Below are 25,613 nucleotides of genomic sequence, written 5' to 3'. Positions count from 1 at the left end.
CCACTCCCTCACAACACACGCCCCCGAGCACCAAACCACTCCCTCACAACACGTGCCCCCGAGCACCAAACCACTCCCTCCCAACACACGCCCCCGAGCACCAAACCACTCCCTCCCAACACACGCCCCCGAGCACCAAACCACTCCCTCCCAACACACGCCCCCGAGCACCAGAGAGAGCTGTTGTGGTACAGGAAGAAGAGTCCAGTGAAGAAGCCATGGGAGAAGCTTCAGCAATGCCACCAGCCAAGAAAGCAAAGAGGACTCTGGCTAGCTTTTTTCAAAGAGTCCCACCGCTACCAGTACAACAGGCCTGAGTGCACAGCAGGCAGTTGAGAGGGAGCTAGAAAACTACCTTCTGTCCCCAGATGTTGACAAGGACTCAGATCCTCTGGATTGATTGAAAGTCTATCAAAAGAATTTCCCCAGAGTAAGCAAACTGGCAAAACAGTACTTGTGCATTCATGCCACAAGCTCCCCCTCTGAGAGGGTTTTAGCACAGGTTGCAACACAGTCACATGTAAAAGGGCAGCTTTGAAGCCAGATAATGTAGACCAGCTTTCTTGCCAGAAACCTCTAGGAGCCTCATAGGTTATCAACCCTCAGATATGGGCAACACGGTGGCTTGGTGGTTAGCACGTTTGCCTCTCAGCACTGGTGTCTTGGGTTCAAGTCCCTATCTGAGTGGAGTTTCCATGTTCTCCCCGTGTTTGCGTGTGTTTCCACCGGGATCTCCGGTTTCCTCCCACAGTCCAAAAACATGGAGGTTAATAAATTGGCAGTCAACAAAAAAAATTCTCCCTGAGTGTGTGTCTGTGTCTCTCTGTTCAATAAAAAGTAGTGTCTGTGTGTGTGTGTGCTTGTATGCCCAGTGGTGGATGGTGCTCTGCCACTAGGGTCTGTCCTCTCTCCCCTTCCTGCATTCAGTCCCCCAGGGGGCTGTGGCTTCCGGTAGAGAGTACGCTGTGCGCAATTGGCTGCCGCTTCTCGCCGGTGTGTGATTGATTGTCTGTGACTTGTACCTGTGTTAAATTGTAAAGCGCCTTGGGAATTCGGAAAGGCGCTATATAAATCGAACATTCATTCATTCATTCATGTCCCTCCCCGAACAACCTGTGTTTTTATTGTTGCTAACTCTTTTTTCTGTATTCTGCAACTCTTTTGAACACTTTTCAGTCATGGTCCTGTGGTAGGGAACTGGTCTTGTGACCGGAGTGTCATGGGTGCGATTCCCAGGCCTGAGGCCATGACTGAGGTGCCCTTGAGCAAGGCACCTAACCCCAACTGCTCCCCGGGCACCGGGCTAGGGCTGCCCACCGCTCTGGGCATGTGTGTACCACAGGCCCCTAGTAATCACTAGTGTATGTGTGTTCTAACTGCACAGATGGGTAAATGCGGAAGACAAATTTTGATTGCGGTGAAAAATCACAATTGACAAATAAGGCACATTTCAGTAATTTCAGTTTCATATTCCCTATCTTGGCTGAAGCACTTTGGTTTTAACCTATGTACACAAGAATATGATATTCAGCCTGTGTTGTAGTTTGATGATATTAATGTTAACAAAGCTGACGAGTTTGTTTACTTGATGTCGTGCTTCATGTTCGTATATGAAGGATGAATACAAATAAAAGGTTGACAATGATTTATTTGTACTATTTTTATTTCGAAAGTAAATATAGTTTTAAAGGAGGACATTGACATTTTATTGTTCATATCGATATCGGAATTATATCGTATTGACCGAAATTTATAAATATATTGTGATATAAATTCTGCCCATATCTTCTAGCCCTACACACACAAACATGTATACACAAGCACATGCACAAACAGATGCACGAACACATGTACACACACACACACACACACACACAACTATGCACAAAAACACAAGCAGGCAAACAAACACAAATGCACACTCTCTCACACATGCGTCACACTACTTCATAGTGAAAAAATTATGACCTCACCTCAGTTTCTCCAGTTTACAGTCTTTACTCTCCAGTCCAGAACAGAGTATCTTCACTCCTGAATTCCGCAGTATATTCCCACTCAGGTCCAGCTCTCTCAAACTGGAGTTTGATGTGAGAACGGAGGCCAGAACATCACAGCTTTTCTCTGTGAGATTACAGTAACTCAACCTGGAGGATTAATGATGATAAATCAGAACACTGCACATCTCATACACACATACAACACCATCATACAACACACATACAACACACAACCAACACACATACAACACAATTACTCTATTTGGTGCCAGTTTTTTTTCACATAACACAAATCAACTAACATATATTGTACATAAGGTGTGTGTGTGTGTGTGTGTGTGTGTGTGTGTGTGTGTGTGTGTGTGTGTGTGTGTGTGTGTGTGTGTGTATAACGTGTGTAAAAAGAAGTGCATATAAATAAAACCCTATTGAAAAATACTCCACTGCCTTTACCATCAAAACTGTGTATGTTTGATATTAATGAGACTGAATTAATCAGAAGATTCCTCAATATTTCAAGGGGAAGAACAGGAAGAGAGTTCAGAGTTCTTCCTGCTCTACACCTTCTCCGCCTGTAATTCACCAAATCAATAACGCAGGATCCTGTGTCTCTGAGCTGTGATGTTCAGGATCTGACTTTGCACTTCTTCACTTTATACAATCTGGTTTATAAGATCTGCTTACAGACTCCATGTACTTATCCATTTAAACAAGGTGTGTGTGTGTGTGTGTGTGTGTCTGGTTCAGAGACCATATATATAAGTGGACTGGACGACGCGAGTGAAAAGTGAAGCCTCCGTGAGTCAGCTGCCCTCTAGTGGCTGGCTGCAGTACAACTTTTAACCCCATCCATTCCCATGTAAGTGAACGGGCAGGACGAGAAACTTTGAATTTTTATTACACGTAAAATAAGTTTTTTGAGCAATTATATTTTGTCAATTCTGTAAGACCCCATTGCGTTAGTATCTCTCCCAGTGTTTTTCTCTACGATAAACAGATTTTATAGAAGTTATTAAGTGTTATTTAAAGGGGTGTGGCGATAAGTTGATTGACAGTTAATAGCTGCGTTGGTTAACATCTAATACCAGACGCACAAACGTGAACGCGCTCAACATCAAAACTCTCGACAGCAAAACTCTCGACAGCCGTATTAAAACCTTTTACCTTTGTTTATTTTGTAAAACGTCAAGTGTCTATACTGGTGTGTGTATCCTAACGAATGTCGGGGCAGAGATACGGTCTCTGGCGGAGATACTGTCCTGCCTACCGGTTCTAATGCGCATGCTCTGGCTCCAATATTCATCTACTGCGCAAGCGCATGGTGGTGTCCGTGCGGCCATCTTGGTGGCTTCAAAAATTCACAATGGGAGTCAACGGCGACGTACCGTCCATCATATATACAGTCACTGGTTTGGTTTCACTCCCTGTTCTTAACAATTTAAACTGTGTTAAAGTCTGTGTTGTTCCTTGCCCATTAGTCCCGCCCTGCTTGTCTGTTGCCCTAGTTTCTCATTGTCTGCCACGCCCATGTCGTCAGTGTTTACAGCTGTGTCTGTTTAAGTTCCGTGTATTTATAGTCCATGTGTCTCCCATGTCTGTATGGGTTATTTTGTTCATTCAGTTCTCGTGCTCGTTCATGCCCGTGTGGATTTTGTAGTTTTGTGAGTATTGTGCGTTTATGTTCTGGTCTTCCTGCCTTGTTGTTCGCGTGCCCCTATGTCGTCATGCCTGTTTATATTTCATGTTCGGACTGCCTGCCCAATATGACCCCCGGCTGCTATCTCGACTCTGTCTATGGAATTCCACTTAATAAATCTCGCTCTCCACAGCGTTTGTGTCCGCCTCCCTGTTCTGCATCAAGCAGATCGTTACAAGTCTATAAGCTTTTCTAACTCATATTTGTGTTCTTGTTTACATGTCCTACTCTATTATTAAATTTTGGTTTATTATTATGTATTGTTAGGTGTTGTACTGATCAAATCTAAACTTTTACTCTGTTAGCACATAATGTACATAATAATGCCATAATGTACTTGACACTACTGGATTTCATTAGTCTTTTACATTATTTATTTAATGTTATAGTCTATTTAGTTTACTTAATTTATTAGTTCATGTCTATTGCGTAGGTTATTTAATATTCATTGTTTACTGCTACACCTGGGTAATAATTCAATTTCAGTCCTCCGTATTGTGACGGTGGCGGCTGGACGAAGGACGAGACACGGAATCCTTTCCGCAACAGGCGTCACGTTTATTTAAACACAGATATTGCGCAATAGTAACAAACACGCACACACAACGTGCAGACTTTAGACAACGACGAGCCCAAGACACTGCGCGAACGCACATTAAATAGACAGACCACATCAACCCCACGTGATGACGAGACGATCCACAGGTGAGACGGATAATTACAAGACACACCTGCACCCACGGAGATACACTGACGTAGACGAATAGACGCAGACAACGTTAACACACGCCCCAAAGGAAGGGTTTGGGGACTGTAACGTGACACCTATGTCCTGTACATATTTCAGTATTGAAAATACGAAAAAACGTTCACTTTGATTCCAAGTGTTTTATTTTACAATATTTCTGGTGTTTTGGAGCAGCGTTTACTTCTTATTTCCCCAAATGAAGAACAAGATTCCCCATGGAAACACTTGCTGGTGGGATGTGCAGGTGTCTCTGCAGTTATATACAGGTGCAGATATGCAACATATCACCCCAGTGTGTAAACCAGAGGATCACTCTCTATGCACATGTAAATGTAAATGTCAGGTATGTAGTGCCCACTGTTAGCTAGACATGGTACTGCATTCAGCAGCTCTATAACCACCCCGGCAGCTAATAAGAGCTTATAACCAGTCTGAATCAGATAGATAACAGGTCAGCTATGGAGTCAAGACTAGACCACTGCGGAGTCTGCACAAGATAACTCTGAAATTTCAAAATGCTTTTGGAAACTTAACGCTTTAGTCTATTAAAACAAGAATATGCATGCTCAAACCTGCTGACGGCCTACAACACCAAATTAATGGTGAACAGCAAACCTGATACCTGGGCACTGAAGAAACAGTGCGTAACGAATAACTCGGAGGAGGCGGACACATGCGCAATAGAGAGCAGGTCGTATTTCAACTACTTCTACATTATCTGCTGACACAGATGGCAGCAAGATGGCGAGGAATGACGAACAGACCAACAGTGTAGAACCAAAACACAAACGCTGATGTACTAACGGAACTCTACATTTACATTTACGGCATTTAGCAGACGCTCTTATCCAGAGCGACTTACAAAGTGCTTTGCTTCTGATCACATTCATCCTAGGAAATAGTACAGATAGGCCAGAATTCAAGACACCATTGAGTCAGACTACTACTAAACTACAGGGGTCAGTATCATTACCTAGTGATTTGCAAGTTAGACATTTGCCAAGAAGCACAAATAACCATAAACAGACATACAATTTAAGAACAACAGCAAGTGGTATCAGCTGAATTAGTGCTCTGGTAAGAACTCAACAAACAGGTGGGTCTTCAGTCTACGCTTGAAGATAGCAATAGACTCTGCAGTCCTAGCAGCTAATGGAAGATCGTTCCACCATCTTGGAGCCAGGATGGAGAATAGTCTGGAGCTTTGTCTTCCACTCTAGAAACTCTAGAATCCATACAGGACACAGACTCCACAAAACACAATAAGACTAAACAGACTAGAACTCAAACACGACTTAAACCATATTCTCAATAATTATCGACCTATATCTAATCTTCCATTTCTTAGCAAAATCATTGAAAAGGTTGAATGATTATCTTAAACTTAACTTAATAAATGACTTTTCAGTCTGGTATCAGAGCTCTCCACAGCACTGAAACAGCACTAGTTAAGGTAGTAAATGACCTGAGATTGAATAAAGATGCAGGCAAACACTGTCCTTTTTCTGCTGGATTTAAGTGCCGCTTTTGACAATGTTGATAATCACTGTTGATTCAGTTAAAACATAAACTAGTCGATGGGAAAAGGTAAGAAAGAAAATCATCTTCACATTGTGTTCACAGAAAACCTCAATATGAGGATTCACTTCACATTCAAGGGGAAAATGGAAAAGAAGAGAAAAGGGGTGAAGTTCTATCTACTGCTCTGGGGTTTGGATCTCTTAACACTAGACACAGCATGCATCATTAACATTCTTATATCTATAAGCGTCATGCCTCATTAACATTCTTATACCTACAGCTTCAACTCTTCTGGGAAGGCTGTCCACAAGGTTCAGGAGTGTGATTATGGGGATTTTTGACCATTCTTCCAGAAGCGCGTTTGTGAGGTCACATACTGATGTTGGACAAGAAGGCCTGGCACTCAGTCTCCGCTCTAATTCATCCCACAGGTGTTCTATCGGGTTTAGGTCAGGACTGTGCAGACCAGTCAAGTTCATCCACACTAGATTCTGCCATCCATGTCTTTATGGACCTTGCTTTGTGCACTGGTCCACAGTCATGTTGGAAGAGGAAGGGGCCAGCTCCAAATTGTTCCCACAATGTTGGGAGCATGGAATTGTCAAAAATGTCTTATGCTGAAGCATTCAGTTTCTTTCACTGGAACTAAGGGGCCAAGCCCAGCTCCTGAAAAACAACCTCACACAATAATCCCCCTCCACCAAACTTTACACTTAGCACAATGCAGTCAGACAAGTACCGTTCTCCTGACAACCACCAAACCCAGACTCGTCCATCAGATTGGCAGATGGAGGAGCACGATTCATCACTCCAGAGAACGCACCTCCACTGGCGGTGTGTTTTACACCACTACATCTGACGCTTTGCATCGTACTTTGTGATGTATGGCTTGGATGCAGCTGCTCGGCCATGGAAACCCATTCCACGAAGCTCTCTGCACACTGTTCTTGAGCTAATCTGAAGGCCACATGAAGTTTGGATGTCTGTAGTGATTAACTCTGCAGAAAGTTGGTGACCTCTTCACACTATGTGCTTCAGCATCCGCTGACCCTGATCCATCAGTTTACATGGCCTACCACTTCATGGAAAACACTTCCATTTTCTTAAAATACAGCTGACAGTTGACTGTGGAATATTTAGTAGTGAGGAAATTTCACAACTGGATTTGTTGCACAGGTGTAGGAGGTTGTAGAACCGTTACTGGCCAGTCACATATCAATGCCACACTTAGTGGTGGTGTCATAGGAAATAGCCTAATTTCTTTGTGCAATTATCAGTTGAAACTGTCTGAGGCACTGTGCTCAGTATGCATTCATGTGATTTTTCTAACCCTCAACACCGTTTAGGTTTTGCCTGGTAAAACATTACAGTCCTCAACACCTTGGTGGAAAATATTTCAGACTGTGTCTGTGTACATGGGGGCATCTCACGTCTGATTGTATTCATTGTACCAACAATGGCAGTTTTGTTTACCAAAAGGTTGCTTGCTGGTGCCAATGAAGTGAATAAATTGTCAGTCTTTACATTTCTTCCTTTACCCAGGAAAAGGTTCCATCAAACCCATCAAACACAACATGATGTTTAAGGACAACCAGCCGTTCTGCTGCATCTTTCCCTAGATAGGGATTTGCGTTGTGGATGTATTTTGTCTCAACATCAGCGGCCAACCAGAATTGAATCCGCAATTTTTTTGGGTTTATTGCCCATGTACAGGTGCACTTCCACAGGTAATACTGTTTTTCACAAATTTATCGTTATGAGGAAGAGGACGGACAACAGGGAGAGCGCTCGGTAAGTGTGTTCAGAGCATTCGTGTTAAGTGTGTATGGAGCTCTCACCACGCGCAATTAATAAAGGTGTTATAACTGCTGGCTGTATTCTACTGAACAATCATTTCTCCATAATGTAGAAATAACATTATTCTTGTGCACTCTTGCATGGACACATGCGCGCGCGCACACACACACACAGTTAAAGCTCTAATGTTATTAATGAAAATACTCACTGTGCTTTTCTGCAGGCGTAGACCACATTCTTCATCTTCAGAAAACTCTCCTCTGATGGGTCATATTTCTTCAGGTCAAACTCATCCAGATTCTCTTCTGAAATTAACAGTACGTGTTCTACATGTTCCAAATGAGCATCAGTGAAGTTCACCCCATGGAGACGACGTTCACCTTCTCTCTTCAGACACATGTCAGCTACACACACAAGAGAGTGTGATGGTTAAGTTCACACACACGAGAGAGAGTGATGGTTAAGTTCACACACACTGATGGGACTGAACTACAGATTCTCTCATCTACTACATGACACTACAGACCAAATGTTATGGCGCAACCACAATTTTCTGAATCAGAAATACTTTATTGATCCCAGGGGGAAATTGCACTTATTACAGTAGCAACCTATAATAGGTATAAGCACTCCCAAGAAGTAATTTACAGCAAGAAAGAAAATTGCAATATGCACATCTAAAAATATAAGGACTTATAATACAATATATAATAAATAAAGTAAAATATAATATATAAAATTATATTATAAAATATGACTGTACATGTGGGCGGTGTCATGTTGTAATAGAGGAGTTGTAAAGTTTGATATCCACTGGTAGGAAGGACCTCCTGTGGCGTTCTGTAGTGCATTTAGGCAGAATGAGTCTTGCACTGAATGTGCTCCTGTGTCTCATCACTGTGAGATGAAGAGGGTGGAAGCCGTTGTTCATGATGGTGCGCAGCTTGGACAGTGTCCTCCTCTCAGACACTGCCGTCAGCGTGTCCAGCTCCACACCCACAACATCACTGGCTCTTCAGATCAGTTTATTGAGTCTGTTGGCATCTGCCACCCTCAGCCTGCTGCCCCAGCATGCCACCATGTATAGGATGGTACTGGCCACTACAGACTCATAAAAGATCCTCAGCATGGTCCTGCAGATATTGAAGGACCTCAGCCACCTCAGGAAATAGAGACGACTTTGGCCCTTCTTGTAGAGGGCGTCGGTGTTCTTAGCCCAGTCCAGTTTGTTGTCGATGTGTACGCCCAGATATTTATAGTCCTCCACAGTGTCCACACTGACCCCTCTGATGGAAACAGGGGTCACCTGTGTTTTGTCTCTCCTCAGGTCCACCACCAGCTCCTTTGTCTTTGTCATGTTGAGCTGTAGATGGTTCAGCTCACACCACGTAACAAAGTCTTTCACCATCGCCCTGTACTCCTCTTCATCACCCCTGCTGATACATTCAACTAGTGCAGAATCATCAGAAAACTTCTGGAGGTGGCAGGTCTCTGTGCAGTACTTGAAATCAGTGGTGTAGAGGGTGAAGAGGAAGGGAGACAGAACAGTTCCTTGCGGGGCTGCCGTGTTGCTGACCACTCTGTCTGACACACAGTGCTGCAGACGTACATACTGTGGTCTGCCAGTCAGGTAGTCAACAATCCAGGACACGAGGGGGGCGTCTACCTGCATCACGTTCAGCTTGTCACCCAGAAGAGCAGGCTGAATGGTGGTAAATGCACTGGAAAAGTAAAAAAACATGACCCTCACAGTGCTGCCTGGCATATCTAGGTGGGCCTAGACTCGGTTCAGCAGGTAGATGATGGCATCCTCAACTCTCAGACAAGGCTGAACTGAAGGGAGTCTAGAAGAGACTGGATCATGGGCCGGAGCTGCTCCAGGACAAGTCTCTCCATGGTCTTCATGATGTGGGATGTCAATGCCACTGGCCTGTAGTCCTTGATGTCACTGGGCCTCGAAGTCTTTGGCACAGGAACAATGCAGGACGTCTTCCACATCACAGGGACCTTCTGGAGACCCAAGCTCATGTTGAAGACATACTGCAGGATTCCACAAAGTTGGCTGGCACAGGCTTTAAGCACCCTGGGGGGGGGGACACCATCAGGGCCTGCAGCCTTGTTCGTGTGGAGTCTCTGTAGCCGTCTTCTCACCTGGTCAACTGTGAGATACACAGTAGAGGTCACTGGTGGAGGAGGGGTGTAGGTGTGAAGTGGACTATCACCGGTGGGGGGGGGCTTTCCAGAGGGGGAGGCAGGGGGGATGGAGTGGGCTGTTGAGGCGTGGCAGCCGATGAGTCAGGGAGGGGGAGGTCAGGGAGGGGGAGGTCAGGGAGGGGGAGGTCAGGGCTTGTAGTGTTGAATCTGTTAAAAAACAAGTTTAACTCATTTGCCCTGTCCACACTGTCCTCCACTCCCCTGTTGCTGCTTGTCCTGAAGCCAGTGATGGTCCTCATACCTCTGCTCAACAGCCACGCCCGACCAAGTGACCTGCCCGATGTAGAAGTAGAGGGGCAGGACAAACCAGTGATGGTTATGAGAACATGGACATTAACAAAAGGGGACAAAAGTTTGGGACCGAGCTGGAAGTGTTTCGCCGAGAATTCAAGCCTACGTCACTCGAGCTGCAAAGGTTCTTGAACCTAAAACAGTGACCGGACATGACAAAGATTCGGCTGTTAAACAACACGGACTGGGTGAAAGAGGGAAACGACCGTTATTGGCAAATGATGAAGGAGTTGGCAACAGAAATTCATAATGTCTTTCCTATCAGGATGGATATGTCTAAAATCTCCAGTTGCAAACAGACCAACAAGGAAACAACTCTACAGTACCTGAATCATCTCACACAAGTGCATGATGCTCACTGTGAAATGGACAAACCCGACAACATCAAAAACGGGTTATCACACCATATTAGCGGAATAGTCTACCTAACAAACTGAGACCAGAGATATTAAAAATGTTGAAGAAAACATGCATAAGATGGGAAACAGGATTTACTTCGTACTTTATTATTTTTCATAAGTAATATGTAGACATATAAAAATGCTTTTCTTATTTATCTCTCTCTCTCTCTCCCTCTCTGTTTTCACCCTTGTGTAATCCATGTACGCGAGTTTGTTTTTAAAGGTGTTGTTTTCTCTCTCCACTGCTCCACCTCTATGGGTTGTAGGCACAGTGTTGTTTCAACTCAGACACTAGATATTCACTCACCAAGGTTAAAGCTTCATTCACAGAAGTGGTTCTGTTATCACTGCTATGATCTGTTATTCTCTCAGCTATTCCCCATCTGGGGGTGATTTCAGGAGGGCCTTTGCCACAGCTGATACATCCTGTTTTGATGAAGGCTTCAATACATTTGGAGAACATATCTACTATTACTAGACAGTTCTTCCCCTCAGCTGGGCTCAGTACAATTAAACCCATTTGTAGGTGTTTAAAGGGAAGGTCAGGCACCAGGTGCTCTCTGTGGCACCAGGTGGGATCTGTGGCACCTGGTTGGTTTTGTGGCACCTGGTTGGTTTTGTGGCACCAGGTGGGTTCTGTGGCACCTGGTGGGTTCTGTGGTATCTTCTCCCTCCCTGTGTTATTTGTGGCACATATCATACATCACTCACAAAATATGGGAGTAATTTGTGGAGCCTTTTGTGAACCAGTGTTGTGCTATGCTATCATACATCCAAAAAAATTGCTTAAAATTGATGTAGATTTATGGCATTAAAATAATAACGTCTCATCTGCTAACTGCGGTTTAATGTCAGAACCAGCTGGTTCATTTGTTGTAATATTTGTTTCTGTGATGCTGGTCAGTAACTCCAGTGATATCGTCATGGAGACGTAAGCCATATGCATGTTTGAGCTGTAAATCAGACACATTTAATAATTTAATGATCAGCTCTAAGGTTCTGGTGAACTGGATCTTAATCTGAGACCCTTCTAGTACAGACAGATATGAGGACTGAGGTGTAGGATTATAGTGAGAGACAGATACTGGTTTACCTCTCCTTCTGTAATATACCACAACACACACGAGTGCTGACAGCAGGATCAGTGTAATTGGAACAGTGATGGCAGCTGTGTAGTCAGGTTTGGGTAAATGATCTGAACACAATGATAAAGATTCAGATTAAAGATCCATATGTGCACACACAGACTGTTTCAAGAAAGAAGTATAAATATAACACAGTATAAGCAATAATAAAAACATTCTCTAATATAAATATACTGACTACGTTGGTCATTACTTTGATACTTCTGAATGTTTTCAGTAATTACCAGTGATGTCGATCTGTTTCTCCATCATAATCTGCCCCTGTTTCAATCTGCAGATGTAGACGTTGTTGTTACTCTTGTGTGCAGTGAGCTGGAGTCTCACATTAAAACCTTTAAGATCTCCACATGACTCAGCAGACAGTTCAGCTCCTTCACTGTTCAACCACTGGAGATCAGGAACAGGCCACCAGCCTCGAGATTCACACTGTAGAAGAACCCCACCTGAGACACCAGTACCCAGGACGGTGATCTCTGGGGTTCCTCCAACAACAGCTGTGGGTTAAAATACCAAAGAGTCTGACACAGCATCATCCTGTTTCTGTTTACATACACACTTATTCAAACAGGACCTTTAATTGTAAAGTATGATGAAGGATACCTTCAATTTTAAGTAGAACATTGATTTGATCTTGCTTATGTTCAGAATCAACCCGACATCTGTACTGTCCTCCATCAGACACTTGAACTTTCTTCAGTAGCAGTGAGGTGTTGCCCTGCTGTAGTTTCTCTATAAACAGAGATGTTCTGTTCATGTATGACGGATCCTGATCAGTCTGGTCTTGTTTATTCTTATAGTGATGCACCAGTGTGTCTCCTAGATCCTGCCTGGTCCACTTCACTTCCATGTCCACAGCACTCATACGTGGTGTGAGTGAACAGGGCAGAGTGACGTCAGAACCAGCAGCAGCAACAACAACATCTTCACCCTCCAGATCAAAGTACTGAGCTCCTGTAAGGAGAAACACCACCATGATGGATGTTCACATTCACTCCACACATTACACACATCACCATGTCTGATGTATAGAGGTGATTTCACACCGTGTGTTTAAAGGACATGTGGGTGAATATTCTCATGATCCAGGTGTCAAAGGTAAACACTGATGTCACAGGTAATCAGAACCAGATATGTAGCTGTTATTACTCAGACTGTAGTGTTATGTGCAGGTAAACAGTGTATATATGTGTGTATGTATACATGAAGCATTTGTTCAGAGTATACCAGACTCTGTGTGGTCTGTGGTCAGCTGGGTTGTGATTGTATCATAGTGTATTACAGTGTGTTATTTAGTGTGTTGTCATGGTAATGGGAAGTAGGGAACTTGATGCCATTTAATTTAACCTCATTTTGTCTCTGTGTGTTATAGGGAGTCAGGAAAATGTTTTTGTTGTTTCTTTGTTTATTCACTGTATATAGTTAAGTTAGCTGCTTTTGTTTTATAAACCTGTTTTGATTATTATTTGTCCTGGTCAGTTCCTGAAATCCTCGAGCATTAGGATACCCATAATACTCTCATAACTATATTAAACACAGTCAACAGTTATAATACCATAATACTCTCATAACTATATTAAACACAGTCAATACGTATGATACCCATAATACTCTCATAACTATATTAAACACAGTCAACACTTATGATACCATAATACTCTGATAACTATATTAAACACAGTCAACACTTATGATACCATAATACTCTCATAACTGTATTACACACAGTCAACAGTTATAATACCATAATACTCTCATAACTATATTAAACACAGTCAATATGATACCCATAATACTCTCATAACTATATTAAACACAGTCAACACTTATGATACCATAATACTCTCATAACTGTATTAAACACAGTCAATACGTATGATACCCATAATACTCTCATAACAATATTAAACACAGTCAATACTTATGATACCATAATACTCTGATAACTATATTAAACACAGTCAACACTTATGATACCATAATACTCTGATAACTATATTAAACACAGTCAACACTTATGATACCATAATACTCTGATAACTATATTACACACAGTCAACAGTTATGATACCATAATACTCTCATAACTGTATTACACACAGTCAACACTTATGATACCCATAATACTCTCATAACTATATTAAACACAGTCAACACTTATGATACCCATAATACTCTCATAACTATATTAAACACAGTCAACACTTATGATACCATAATACTCTCATAACTGTATTAAACACAGTCAACACTTATGATACCCATAATACTCTCATAACTGTATTAAACACAGTCAACACTTATGATACCCATAATACTCTCATAACTATATTAAACACAGTCAACACTTATGATACCCATAATACTCTCATAACTGTATTAAACACAGTCAACACTTATGATACCCATAATACTCTCATAACTATATTAAACACAGTCAACACTTATGATACCCATAATACTCTCATAACTGTATTAAACACAGTCAACACTTATGATACCCATAATACTCTCATAACTGTATTAAACACAGTTAACACTTATGATACCATAATACTCTCATAACTGTATTAAACACAGTCAACACTTATGATACCATAATACTCTCATAACTGTATTAAACACAGTCAACACTTATGATACCATAATACTCTCATAACTGTATTAAACACAGTCAACACTTATGATACCATAATACTCTCATAACTGTATTAAACACAGTCAACACTTATGATACCCATAATACTCTCATAACTATATTAAACACAGTCAACACTTATGATACCCATAATACTCTCATAACTATATTAAACACAGTCAACACTTATGATACCCATAATACTCTCATAACTATATTGAACACAGTCAACACTTATTATACCATAATACTCTCATAACTATATTAAACACAGTGAGTCTCTTATCCTGGTTTTCCTTTTACCCTTCTGCTCTTGTTATGTTTTAAATCCTAGACAAACACATAACACTGTTGTACCTGTTCAGAGATCAGACACACTGACTTTTAAAAAATATATATATTTAAATAACAGGAATTATTTTGGTGCTGACTCCTCACTCTACAAATAAACAGCTACAGATGCATCGATCGATCAGCCGGTAACTGGAACTGGCTGGTTTCCCACATGGTCGGTCATAACCAGTAACCAGCTGGTCAGTCTCATTAACTGATTCTGTGCTGGTCACATCTACACTTGTTCACCACACGGGGGCGACTGTGGCACAAACAGCACACATGAACAGCACAGTGACAAAATTAGGCTTATATATAATTTTTTTCAAACAAATATGTCGTGCCAAATTCTAACTCCATGGCAGAATCCGACTCCCCTCATTTGCACACGCATGAAGACGCTACAGATGATATTCGGGAGTTACAGTGATTATAACTTAGTTCATTGAGCACTTTAGTTTTGTCCTAACTAGATATTTACACATAATACTGCTGTAATACTGCGATGTCATGGTCAGAGGTGAACTTCGGTATAGCCAGTGTGTATTTTATTTAAAATAATTAACACCCTTGAGCCAGTGTGGCTTTGGACATAGATAATGCCGTGTCGTTTGCTGTGATGGATAATTAAAGTCTAGCTCTTCTCTACCTGTCTGTCCCTCAGTTTTTATTGCACTTTAGACACCGAGGCCCTTTGAGGGAACGGTGTAGACAAACACTGACCAGTGGCCTGGGGCGTTGGCCACGTTTGTCCCAGCAATTCCCGTATGTCCCCTCAATTTTAACTACACCATAGTATCACACACTACCATATATGCATATACAGTCATGGCCTGGTGGTTAGGGAACTGGCCTTGTGACCGGAGGGTCGTGGGTTCTATTCCCAGACCTGAGGCCATGACTGAGGTGCCCCTGAGCAAGGCCCTTAACCCTCAACTGCTCACTTGTATAACAATGAGATGTAAGTCGCTCTGGATAAGGGCGTCTGCCAAATGCCATAAATGTAAATGTAATATACACCTACACACAACACAGCACTGGGGGTGTAGGGGGGGGAATGCCTTCCTTCAACCGTTTCCTGCTCCCTGCCGGGGAAGAACTTGGACGCTGGTGCGCAGGACTGGGCTTGTGACATCCTGGGGCTGCAGCCGATCCTGGGTAGGCCATCCATTAGCCCCCGCCTCGGAGTGTATGTGGATGAGTGTGTTTCTTTGTCTCTTTTTGTATAGGTGGGTGGGGGGGTGAGTGAGTGTGTATATATTAGGGTGAATGTGTACATATATTTGTGGGTGTATATATTGTGACACCGCTACATAAGGGAACCTGTGGGCTATATAGTCTTTATTGACACTCATTCCTGGTAGTGTTGGTTTAGTTTACCCAGCAGAGTAAAGTCCCTAATTGTCTCTGACTGTTCATTGAGACGCATTGAGAGGGAGTGTGGTTTCTTTTTTGATTGTGTCTGGTTTTCCCTATATTTGTCCATATATATTTTGAAACACTTTCTTGTTAATTCCCAGAGAGGGAGACTTATTTTGAAAGAGAAATGCTGAGGAAAAAGTAACCTGAACAATCTCTGTGGTAGTCTGGTGTTTGCATGGTTTGTACTCCCCCAATTAGACCTTGAACCTTATTAGCAACGCCCGAGTTGGTCAGATTGTTACAATATGCCCGTAGGAGTGTTTATGGGTGTGGGTGAATGTGTGTGGGAGTGTATATGTTTGTGTGGATGTACCTGTGCGTGTAGGTGTATGTGTGTTAAGGTCTATATTAGTGGGTGTGTGTGTGTGGGTGTATATATAATGAGGGTGTATTTAAGGCGGTGTGTAGATGTATGTAGGAATGTATATGGGTGTGAACGAAGATGTGTGGGTGTATATGAGGGTGCAGGTGTGTGAGTGAATATGTGTGTGGGTGAATATAAGGGGGTGAATGTATATATGAGTTTGAGTGTATGTGTGAGGACAGCTGGTTCTGGATCTGGGTCTGGTCGTGCCCGGTCCACTCCCGCTGCTCCCCTGTGGTTACTGCTCCACTCCAGAGGGGGGCGGCTTGGGGTTTTGGGGCCCGGCCTGGTGCTCCGGCGTGGCGGTTGGCCCGCTCCCCTGGGCTGTTGTAGTTTGGGGCGGTTCGGGGCTTCTCGGCGGGAGAGGGGCCCTGCTGGGTGATGGGTGGCTCTCGGGGGCGTGGGGCCGCTCTGTTCCCCTGGGCCTGTGCTCCGTGGTTAGGAGGGTGCTGTCTGGGCTCTCCCTCTCCCAGCCACTGGGGTATGTTTCAGGTTCACTTTCTGCTCTTCTTTTAGGAAGTTGGCAGTTGGTGAACCATTCCAGTGGTTATTTGAGCTGTGTTTTTTTCCTGACCTTCTGTCTTTTCCCTTTTTACTCTCTCCCCTTTTCTCTCCCCCTCTTTTCTCTCCTCTCCTGTATGGTCCACCTAACCCCATTTATTGTTATCACTATTGTACTGTATTATACAGAATTGTTATCATTTGATCCGTACATAAAAACAAAGAAGTCCTCCAAAGATGGGGTCTAAAAAAAGTCTAGCTCTTATTTATGCACAGAAACTAACGTAGCTCGTGCTGCGGAGCGAAGAGGCGGACACAAACGCTGAGGAAAGCGAGATTTAATAAAGGGGATACCAAAGTCATGGTCAAACGGGCAGGCATGGGTCATATTAGGAGGGCAACCGGAACAAGACAAATACACATGACTAAGATGATCACAAAATGAACGAGGCAGGGAAACAACAACAGGAAGTAAAACAACAGAGAAAGTAAATACCGGACAGCAGCGACGACAGAGCACAGAACACCAATCCACACATGGACGTAATTTTGATTTCATAGGTGGGGGGACACAAATGGGCATGCCAGATCGTTGACCGAGGGGGGGTGTGTGTGTGTTGGGGGAGAACGTACCAGAGCTGAGTGTTACCGGAGCGGTTGTTTTCTGCATGGTCCTAGCGCTAGATTTGTTGCTATTTAAATATTTGTTTTTTGACCGTTAAAAAGTGGGGGGGACATGGCTCCATCGCTATTTAAATATTTGGTTTTAACTGTAAAAACGGGGGGGGGGGGGGGGGGGGGGGGGAGACAAAAACCAGCTTTTGAAAAAGTGGTTTTTGTGTCCCCCCCCCCCCCCCCCCCCAATTACGTCCGTGAATCCACAAAATAACCGACAACCAACTACAGAAACACAGGGACTATAAATACATGGAACTGAACAAGTCACAGGTGAAGACAATGATGATGCGGGCGTTGCAGGCAGAGGGAAACCATGGTGACAGACAAGCAGGTGACTGACAGCTAGAGAGGGGGGCGTAGCCCTACGTGACAGACTTAAATCGACAGTATAATCTATAGCGTCTTTATGCGGATAAACAAGGGGAGTCAGAATTCTACACAACACCGGCTGAAAGCCAAATATGTCGCACGTGAAATGCTACAGGCACCGTTCGGAAACTGATCAGTTCAGTTAAATTTATTCAGTTCAGTAGATAAACGCGGCTGATTGAAGATAATATTCAATTGAAGATAATATTTCAGATTTGTTCTAAAAGTCTCAGAACAAGGAATTAGTGGCTTCAGCAAATGCCTCTTATCTCTGTCTTGGAAGGACGTCTTGTGTTTAACAATGAAGTGACACACCCAAAACGATGCTTCTGTGGCTGCCTTCGCTTTTGTGGTCAGATGTGAGAAGAATGACTGTTCGGACAACTGGTATTTTAGTTCTTTCGCTTTTCTCCTTCTCAGCTCGCTTTTGGAGGAAAGTCAATGTCATAGTTTTTATGAACAGTCCGAAAATGCCGCTACACGTTTCCCTTCTTTGGAATAGCAACGGCACACTGACAGATGAGGCAAACGCACTTAAAATATGACATCATGAAAAACATCCTCCCATTCTGTATGGAAGTGGTAGGTTTTAGGCTTTACTCAGACCAGCTACGGCACTCATTTTTATACCCTTTGTTATATTTAGTTTAAATAAATTGGAGGCTAGCTACACAGCAAGATAACAAGTTCACGCGGTTTAACGCGCATGCGTAGATGGTCAGAAGTTCAGAGGTCAGATTGGCTACCCTGTATGTCAATCAAAAGACAACTGTCAGTGCAGATGGATGATAGCCTGTCATTCATCTCCTACTTTTTAATGTCATGTGATCTACCCACACTTCCTTCACGATTGACGTATTGGGCACCCCTGCTCTAATATGTGCTGTGCACTGGACTCTTGGTATTGAAGAGTTAGGGTTTTACAGAATGTTTTGTGATGGAGGTTACAGTACCTGAGAGAGACCAGTGGAGGAACAGAATCACCACCCAGACACACTCCATCTCTGTAAGAGAACCACACAGTGACATGTCTGATAAAATACACTGACACACTTAAACGGAGTTGAAAACTAAAAGCACGCTATGCTCTGAATTTTACGCTATGCTCTGAGCGACTCCGGTAGCTTAATTTGTTTGTCTGCGTTTGCTAGCAAATGTTTGCTAATATTTTTGTTGTGAGTGGAAATATGAAGGCTTATCGAATGTTCACATCATGTGCTCTGTGTACGACCCTTCTCTCGGTTTTGATCAGAAGTTTCATTCCTGTAAACGGGTGTTGCTTGGTGCCAACTTGGCCTTCTTCCACTCACCCAGGAAGGATGATCTACCCTCGGGAAGATCTGCTGGCACTGATCCGAGTAAACCCGAGATCAGGGCAGCTGGATCTCCTATCGGCTAATATTATACCACTGGAATAACTTAAGAGGGTGTCGGTGGAAGCGTATATGGAGGAAGAGAGGATCAAGAGGAGGCATTCAGAATCAGAGAAACAGTACAAAAAATATATACATATATGTATAGAAACCAAGTGGAAAAACATTAACAATTACCAATATTATGCTATTACCCGGGTAGCGGTACCTATTAGGGGTGGGAATTGTTTACTATCTCACGATTCGATTCGATTCCGGGGGCCACAATTCAATTCAAAATCGATTTTCAATTCAAAACGATTTTCGATTCAAAAAACGATTTGATTTATAAAAATTTCTGCTTAAGTCTATAAAATCTGCATGATCTACTACAGTCTGCTTTGCAAGACAGAATGACAAATACAGAAAATAAAGTGTCTTTCACATTTAATTAACAAAAATAATGTGCTTTGGTAAAATAAAATGCTTTTTGTTGTTACCAAAATTCTTGAGCTTCATTTTACAAGCTGTCAGGGCTGGCTCGGATGCTGTTCCCCCAGCCGTGGCTAGGGACACCAGAGTCAGTCCCAGACTATACTGGCGTAACCGTACGTTCTCAGCCAGTCTCCGCTTTCTCTGTGATTGCTTATCGTTTAATGGTGTGTCGTGGAAATTTTCTAATAAATGGATGAGGACTCAGACGTGGTTAAATGATTAATTTATTACAAAAATATAAATATATATAAATAGGACAAAGACAGATACAAGACAGACACAGACAGACACAGACATGAGAGTCTCATTCAAGCATGACAACTCTGAAGGCAGGGGGGCGCTCCCCCTGCTTATATACAATCTTAAACACAATTCAGCAGTTCTAACAGCAGGTTATCTTTAGCACAGCATGTTCCAAAACATAAGCGTCCAGCAGGCTACTTTGTCTCACATGTGTGTATCTCCTAATATGGACTTCCCTAGAGTTAGCGGAAGCAACTGATGTATCAGTTCAACACAGAGGAAGCTAAATGACCCAAGACTAGTAGCCTAGTGACTACCAGTTAACAGAGTGCTCTTACCCTCAGCACTCTCCCTGACCTGGGTCACGTAGCACACATGCATAATATGAACTAAACATGGTTACACTGAATCACACTACTTCATTATTGTAGTCCTTCTGCTTAGTCAGAATGGACATGTCCTAAATCATAAAGTTCATAATGATCTCTTATAATAATTAAACATAATCTAATTAATAGTTATTAATCAATAATCAATAATTTCTCTCACACTTCCCCCCTTTGATTCTGTGTAATCATTAAAAAGGAGAGAATAAATCATTAATTTCATCATAGAATATCAACTTAAAACAGGCTCTAGTGTCAGTTAAGCTGCTCAGGGCCATCGGGCACAACCCAGCCAGTCGCCAGGTCGTCCCAGACGTCTTCCTTAAACAGACGTCCCAAGGAGTCTGCTATCTCAGGCTCCTTTAAGTCGTCGTGCAAGGCCATCTGAAAATGCTGACGCATAAGGCCAGTAAGCCACGACGAACAGCAAGACAAAATACAAGGCAGCAAACACAACAACAGCTAAATGATTATTACAATTGGTAAAATCATAGTCAGCATCCAATGTCCCCATGGGCCTAGCCATGAAGTGATCCACCCAAACCAGGTTCTTGAACCTCGGCCTTCATGTGATCAATTAAATCAGTAATATTATCATAGTAATCTGGAATGCTGAAACAACATGAAACATTGATTTTCTTACACACATCTCCTTCTTTTCTGAGGAGGAGGTCTAAAGCTAGTCTATTCTGGACCTATACTTGTCTAATTTCTTTCACTTCTTGTTTAATAGGTCCAGGGCAGTCTCAGTACGAGAAGCCCAAGTCAGAACTTGCCATTCAAGTCCATTGATCTTATTCATTGTTGCTGCAGTTCCTCCTCCGAGGAACAGTGACACCCGTTGTATGATCTCTCAGGTAGAGCAGAGTAGGTTTTCTCTCTGCATGCCCACATCGTCACCCAATCTGTTACTGGGTTCACGATGCCATGACAGGAGGTGAAACTCCATTTTGCAGAGGAGTTATTTAGTCTAATGGTGCATGTTGATTCATCTCTGGCTGTTGCTACCAGATCAACCTGGCACTTGGTGTGCTCTATCCAAAGATGGCCTTCAAGGCCTCCTCTGAGCATAGACACCACTCTCCCTCAACAGGGGCGGTGTCAAATGTCATGTTGCGAATGCCGGCTCGTGACACCTGGTCATTCGAGTCGCAGTCGTTTATTTTCCTATACACGATCTCAAAGGCTGATAAGCCTGTGCGAGCTTGGGGCAGAGTGCTGCTCTGCCACAAAACCAGAGGCAGACATTTCAATCCTGTTTCCTGAGTTAGTTTAGAAAGCCCCCCCCTTAATTGTGCCATTGGCTCTCTGCACTGCTCCTGGGTAACCCCCATCGTGGGATTATTTGCCTTAGTAGCATCTTTGCCACCGTATCTGAATTCTGCTTTGTGGTGGGGAAGGCCTCCATCCATTTGCTAGACATACATACACACAAGCCTGTATTTCAGCAGGTGTTAGTTCAACAAGATCAATTTGCCAGTGTTGAAAGGGTTCGGTCGGCGGCAGGTGTCCGGCGGGTGCATGTTTAGGTCTGTTATCCCCCTGTGGTGGGATACCAGACATCGTGTATAAAAATTTTGGGTGAGTGTGGTTATTCTTAGTGCATGCTAGTGCATGCCACTATCCCCCCTTTGCTCATTGTGACTCCTACTATGAGCAATTTCAATCAGTCCTCTCATGTAGGCTGTAGGGACACACGTCTTACCTGTCTCCGTGTGTGTGTCCAGACTCCCCTCATTGTTTTGCACCCCCCCTTTTGCCCATCTCTGTTTGTCTTTCATTGTGGCTTGTGTTTGTATTGCTCTGGTTGTTAAGGGTGTGTCTTCTCTGTTACTGTGATCCGTTAGCATCATTTGTGTGTTTGGAGCCTGCAAAACTGTGTTTTGGGCTGTGGAGTCTGTGAAGGCATTGCCTTTTGCTACTGTGTCGCCTGTTCTGGTGTGTGCGGCACATTTGATGATTGTAGTTGTGAGATCAGTTGGTGCTTTATCTTTGACCTTGAGCTGGTAAGGAATGGTGAGCTCAGCTGCTTGAGCAGAATAATGTGGCAGGAGTGATATCGTTTCCAAAACCTCTGTGTGGATAAATGTGCTTTTTTTTTCCTCTGGTCCTGTAAAATTCAAAAAACAGCATGTTTGACCCGAAGTGCGAGTTGAGCGTACCCCACTATATCTCTGAATGCTACCAGTGCCCGCACCCCGGCTGCCCCGGGGTCTAGTTTTCCTGAAAAGTAGGCTACTGGCCTCTGTCTGTCACTGTGGGCTTGAGTCAAAACACTGGTCCTTTAACGTCAACACTCCCCACACACATACGAACACTGAACACACACATCAATTCTGAACTTTTATTTCAGAATTCAAAACTGTTCTTAAGACTCATTTGTTCAAACGGGCTTATTCTCTTTAACAAATGTTATTTTTATCTGTTTGTTGTGTCAGAGTTTCAATACATACTACGTCATGACCCAGGAAGTGCACTTTTTTCAGCAATATTGCAATTTTGCTTAGGAACCTTGTGGCCTTCCCTTGCTAGGTGATGTAGCAATGCCACTGTGGCTCTCTTTGCATACTTCTCATGTGTTTACACAGAGTATCAGAACATCTACGTAGTGCAACAGTACAATGCCCTCTGGAAGTTTCAGAGAGGCCAGACTGTCTCGCAGCGCTGCATTGTAAATGGTGGGTGATGTGTATGTTTTTTTTTTTTTTTTTTACTTCAAAGGAAAATGCAAACCAGTACTGGCTATCTGGATGCACTGAAAATGCATTTGCTAGGGCCACTACACTGAACCACTGGCTATCTGGGGGAATCTGGGAAAGAATATTGTGAGGATTTGGCACTTTTGGGGCTCTAACGTGTACTGCTGCATTGACAGCCAGCAAATCCTGCACAAATCGCCATTCTTCCCGCCCTGTTTTCTTAACTGGAAAAATTGGAGTGTGTACGGGTGAGTCAGGGCACAGTACGATCACTCCAGCTTGCCTAAGTGATTGGAAAAACTGGCCTTATTTCCTTTGAGCGCCTCAGGCTTCAAAGGGTATTGATGTTGTTTTGGCCTATAGTCAGATTTTGGGGTGATGTGTATGGGCTCACACCCCCTGCATGAGCCCCAACATCGCTCTTACCTTGTGCCCATAATGCTGCAGGAACAGTTCTGAGTTCCTCTTCCTCTCATTTTTTTTTCTCTGAGAGGGTAAGGGAGGCGGCTAAAAAAAAATACCAAGGGGGTTAATCAGTTCCACTCCCCGCCTGCAGGGGAGCCAGCAAGGCGCCGGCTGCATTCACGCCCTCCTGCTAGGGCTAAACATGGTGTTCCTGCCAGGAACTCTCTCCCATTTGGTAATGTCAGACATCTCTGTCATCCATTCACCGATGTCCTGCCATTGTGGCTCCTCGCACACGTTTGCTAGTGACACGTGTGGTTTAGATCAAGGAAATGAGAACAGGTCTTCCTGTTCTAATGTGGTTTGCACCATTGCCGCAGCCCACACGCAATCCCACACAATAGCAGTGACAACCAAGCAATCATGTTTTCCAACATCAAATTTATCCTCAAAACCTCTATCGGGGCCCTCACTCACATGCAGCGTGCAGTGCAGTGACCCCTACGGTCTCAACATCAAATCACCTGGCAACAAACTACACACTTCACACATGAAGTGTTCCCAACACTCTCCTCCTGCACTCTGCAGCTCATAAGCATACAGTGGAACTCCTGCTGATAACTGAACCCCAACACAGCTGACTCCCACTGCACAAACAACCCCTCAGGCCTGCTACTCAGGCCCAATTTATACATTAAGTCACAACCCATAACATACATTTAGCAGTTAAAATTAAAAATTCATGTTCAAATGTATTATTTCATTTACATCTGAGAGGCTTTTTTTTTTTTCTTTGAATGGGTGGCACCACTATAAACCAAAAACTTTTATTTTAGTGCAGTTTACAGTCAATGTTATTTTAGGCAGGCCCTGCGGCCCTTCACTAATCTTCTGCAAGCATTGATAAATTAAATTATAATTTAAACCAGTTACTTTCCTTTTGTCATCTTCCAGTGGTCCTGTACCGTCCAGCCTCTCCGCTGCCCATCAATCTCTGAAAGTTCTGTTTCTCTGCTCAGCATTTTCTTTATTTTCAGGACCACCTCTTGCAAAGTGTCCTAGTTTTCCACAGTTGTAACATTCACCACCTCTCCTCTGGGGTAACTCTCTCGTCCCCATCCACCTCGTCTTCTTCCTCAGCCTCTGACGCGGCCCCTCCCGCGTTCTCTGTGAGTTCTCTGCACCATGGTCTCAGCTTGCTTCTGGATTTTCTTGTTCACTCTCCATGCCAGCTGTGCCTCGTGATGCTTGGCATGATCTTCTATGGTTTTCAGGGTAGCGTTGTTGTACCCAATGCACTGGGCTCTGATGAGGTCACTTATGTCTTTTCTCATGCTTAACAGGAAGCTGTTTCTCAGGTGGGCTTCCCATGGGCTGGCCTCCGCTCGTGTGCTGGTGCTACAAGTCCGCTGTGGTCGGTGTGAACTCTGGTCAGTCTCACGAGGAAGTCGCTGACAGGTTCTCCATCTTCTTGTTTACATGCAGCTATTTTGGACGTGTTGATAGTGGCTGGGTGTGCAGCTTCCAGCCTTGTGACCAGGCGTCCTACAATCTCTCTGTAGGGCCTGTTTGGATCCTCCTGTCCAGCTGCTGTTCCCACTCAGTGTTGTGGAGATGGACGTCTCCTGGTGTCCGGTCTCGGTCTATCTTGTTTGACTGGATGACAAGACTGAACAAAAGCTGTTAGTTCTTCGCCGAAGCGCTTACCTCCCATCTCTGTCGGTTTACCCAGGCCCACCGCCGCCTTCATGATGTCATCTCCTGTCCAGTGACGGTGGACCATGATGTCTCCTTCAGGGCCTGCAACCTTGACCATCGGAAAGGTCGTTGCGCACCCTGGGGTGGTCAGTTCAAGCATCACCTGACCCTTTCTTTCTGTGGCGAGCTTCTCACGGCTTCTTGTGTGTGTTGCCATGGGTGG

General features: G+C 43.6%; 1 protein-coding gene across 3 annotated transcripts in view; it reads right to left on the bottom strand.

The window, feature by feature from the left end:
• LOC143486725 (ribonuclease inhibitor-like) overlaps positions 1–25,613 on the bottom strand; it is a 62,055-nt gene that overhangs the window by 16,419 nt on the left and 20,023 nt on the right. For 2 of the 3 annotated variants that reach the window (XR_013123642.1, XM_076986105.1), the window contains exons 2-7: positions 19,066–19,116; positions 12,411–12,761; positions 12,035–12,304; positions 11,759–11,860; positions 7,968–8,163; positions 1,974–2,144 (exon numbers count right to left, since the gene is read on the bottom strand). Coding sequence is in view for 2 of the 3 variants with exons in the window: in XM_076986105.1 (XP_076842220.1) it covers positions 1,974–2,144; positions 7,968–8,163; positions 11,759–11,860; positions 12,035–12,304; positions 12,411–12,761; positions 19,066–19,114 (1,139 nt within the window). In the remaining variant the exon portion in view is untranslated. Of the gene's footprint in view, positions 1–1,973; positions 2,145–7,967; positions 8,164–11,758; positions 11,861–12,034; positions 12,305–12,410; positions 12,762–19,065; positions 19,117–19,422; positions 19,706–25,613 lie in introns of those variants that run through there. The other variant, XM_076986106.1, reaches the window with a different exon arrangement.

This window comes from Brachyhypopomus gauderio, unplaced genomic scaffold (genome assembly GCF_052324685.1).
Source record: "Brachyhypopomus gauderio isolate BG-103 unplaced genomic scaffold, BGAUD_0.2 sc45, whole genome shotgun sequence".
Taxonomy (NCBI): Eukaryota; Metazoa; Chordata; class Actinopteri; order Gymnotiformes; family Hypopomidae; genus Brachyhypopomus; species Brachyhypopomus gauderio.
This window is presented reverse-complemented; position numbering and strand designations above follow the sequence as displayed.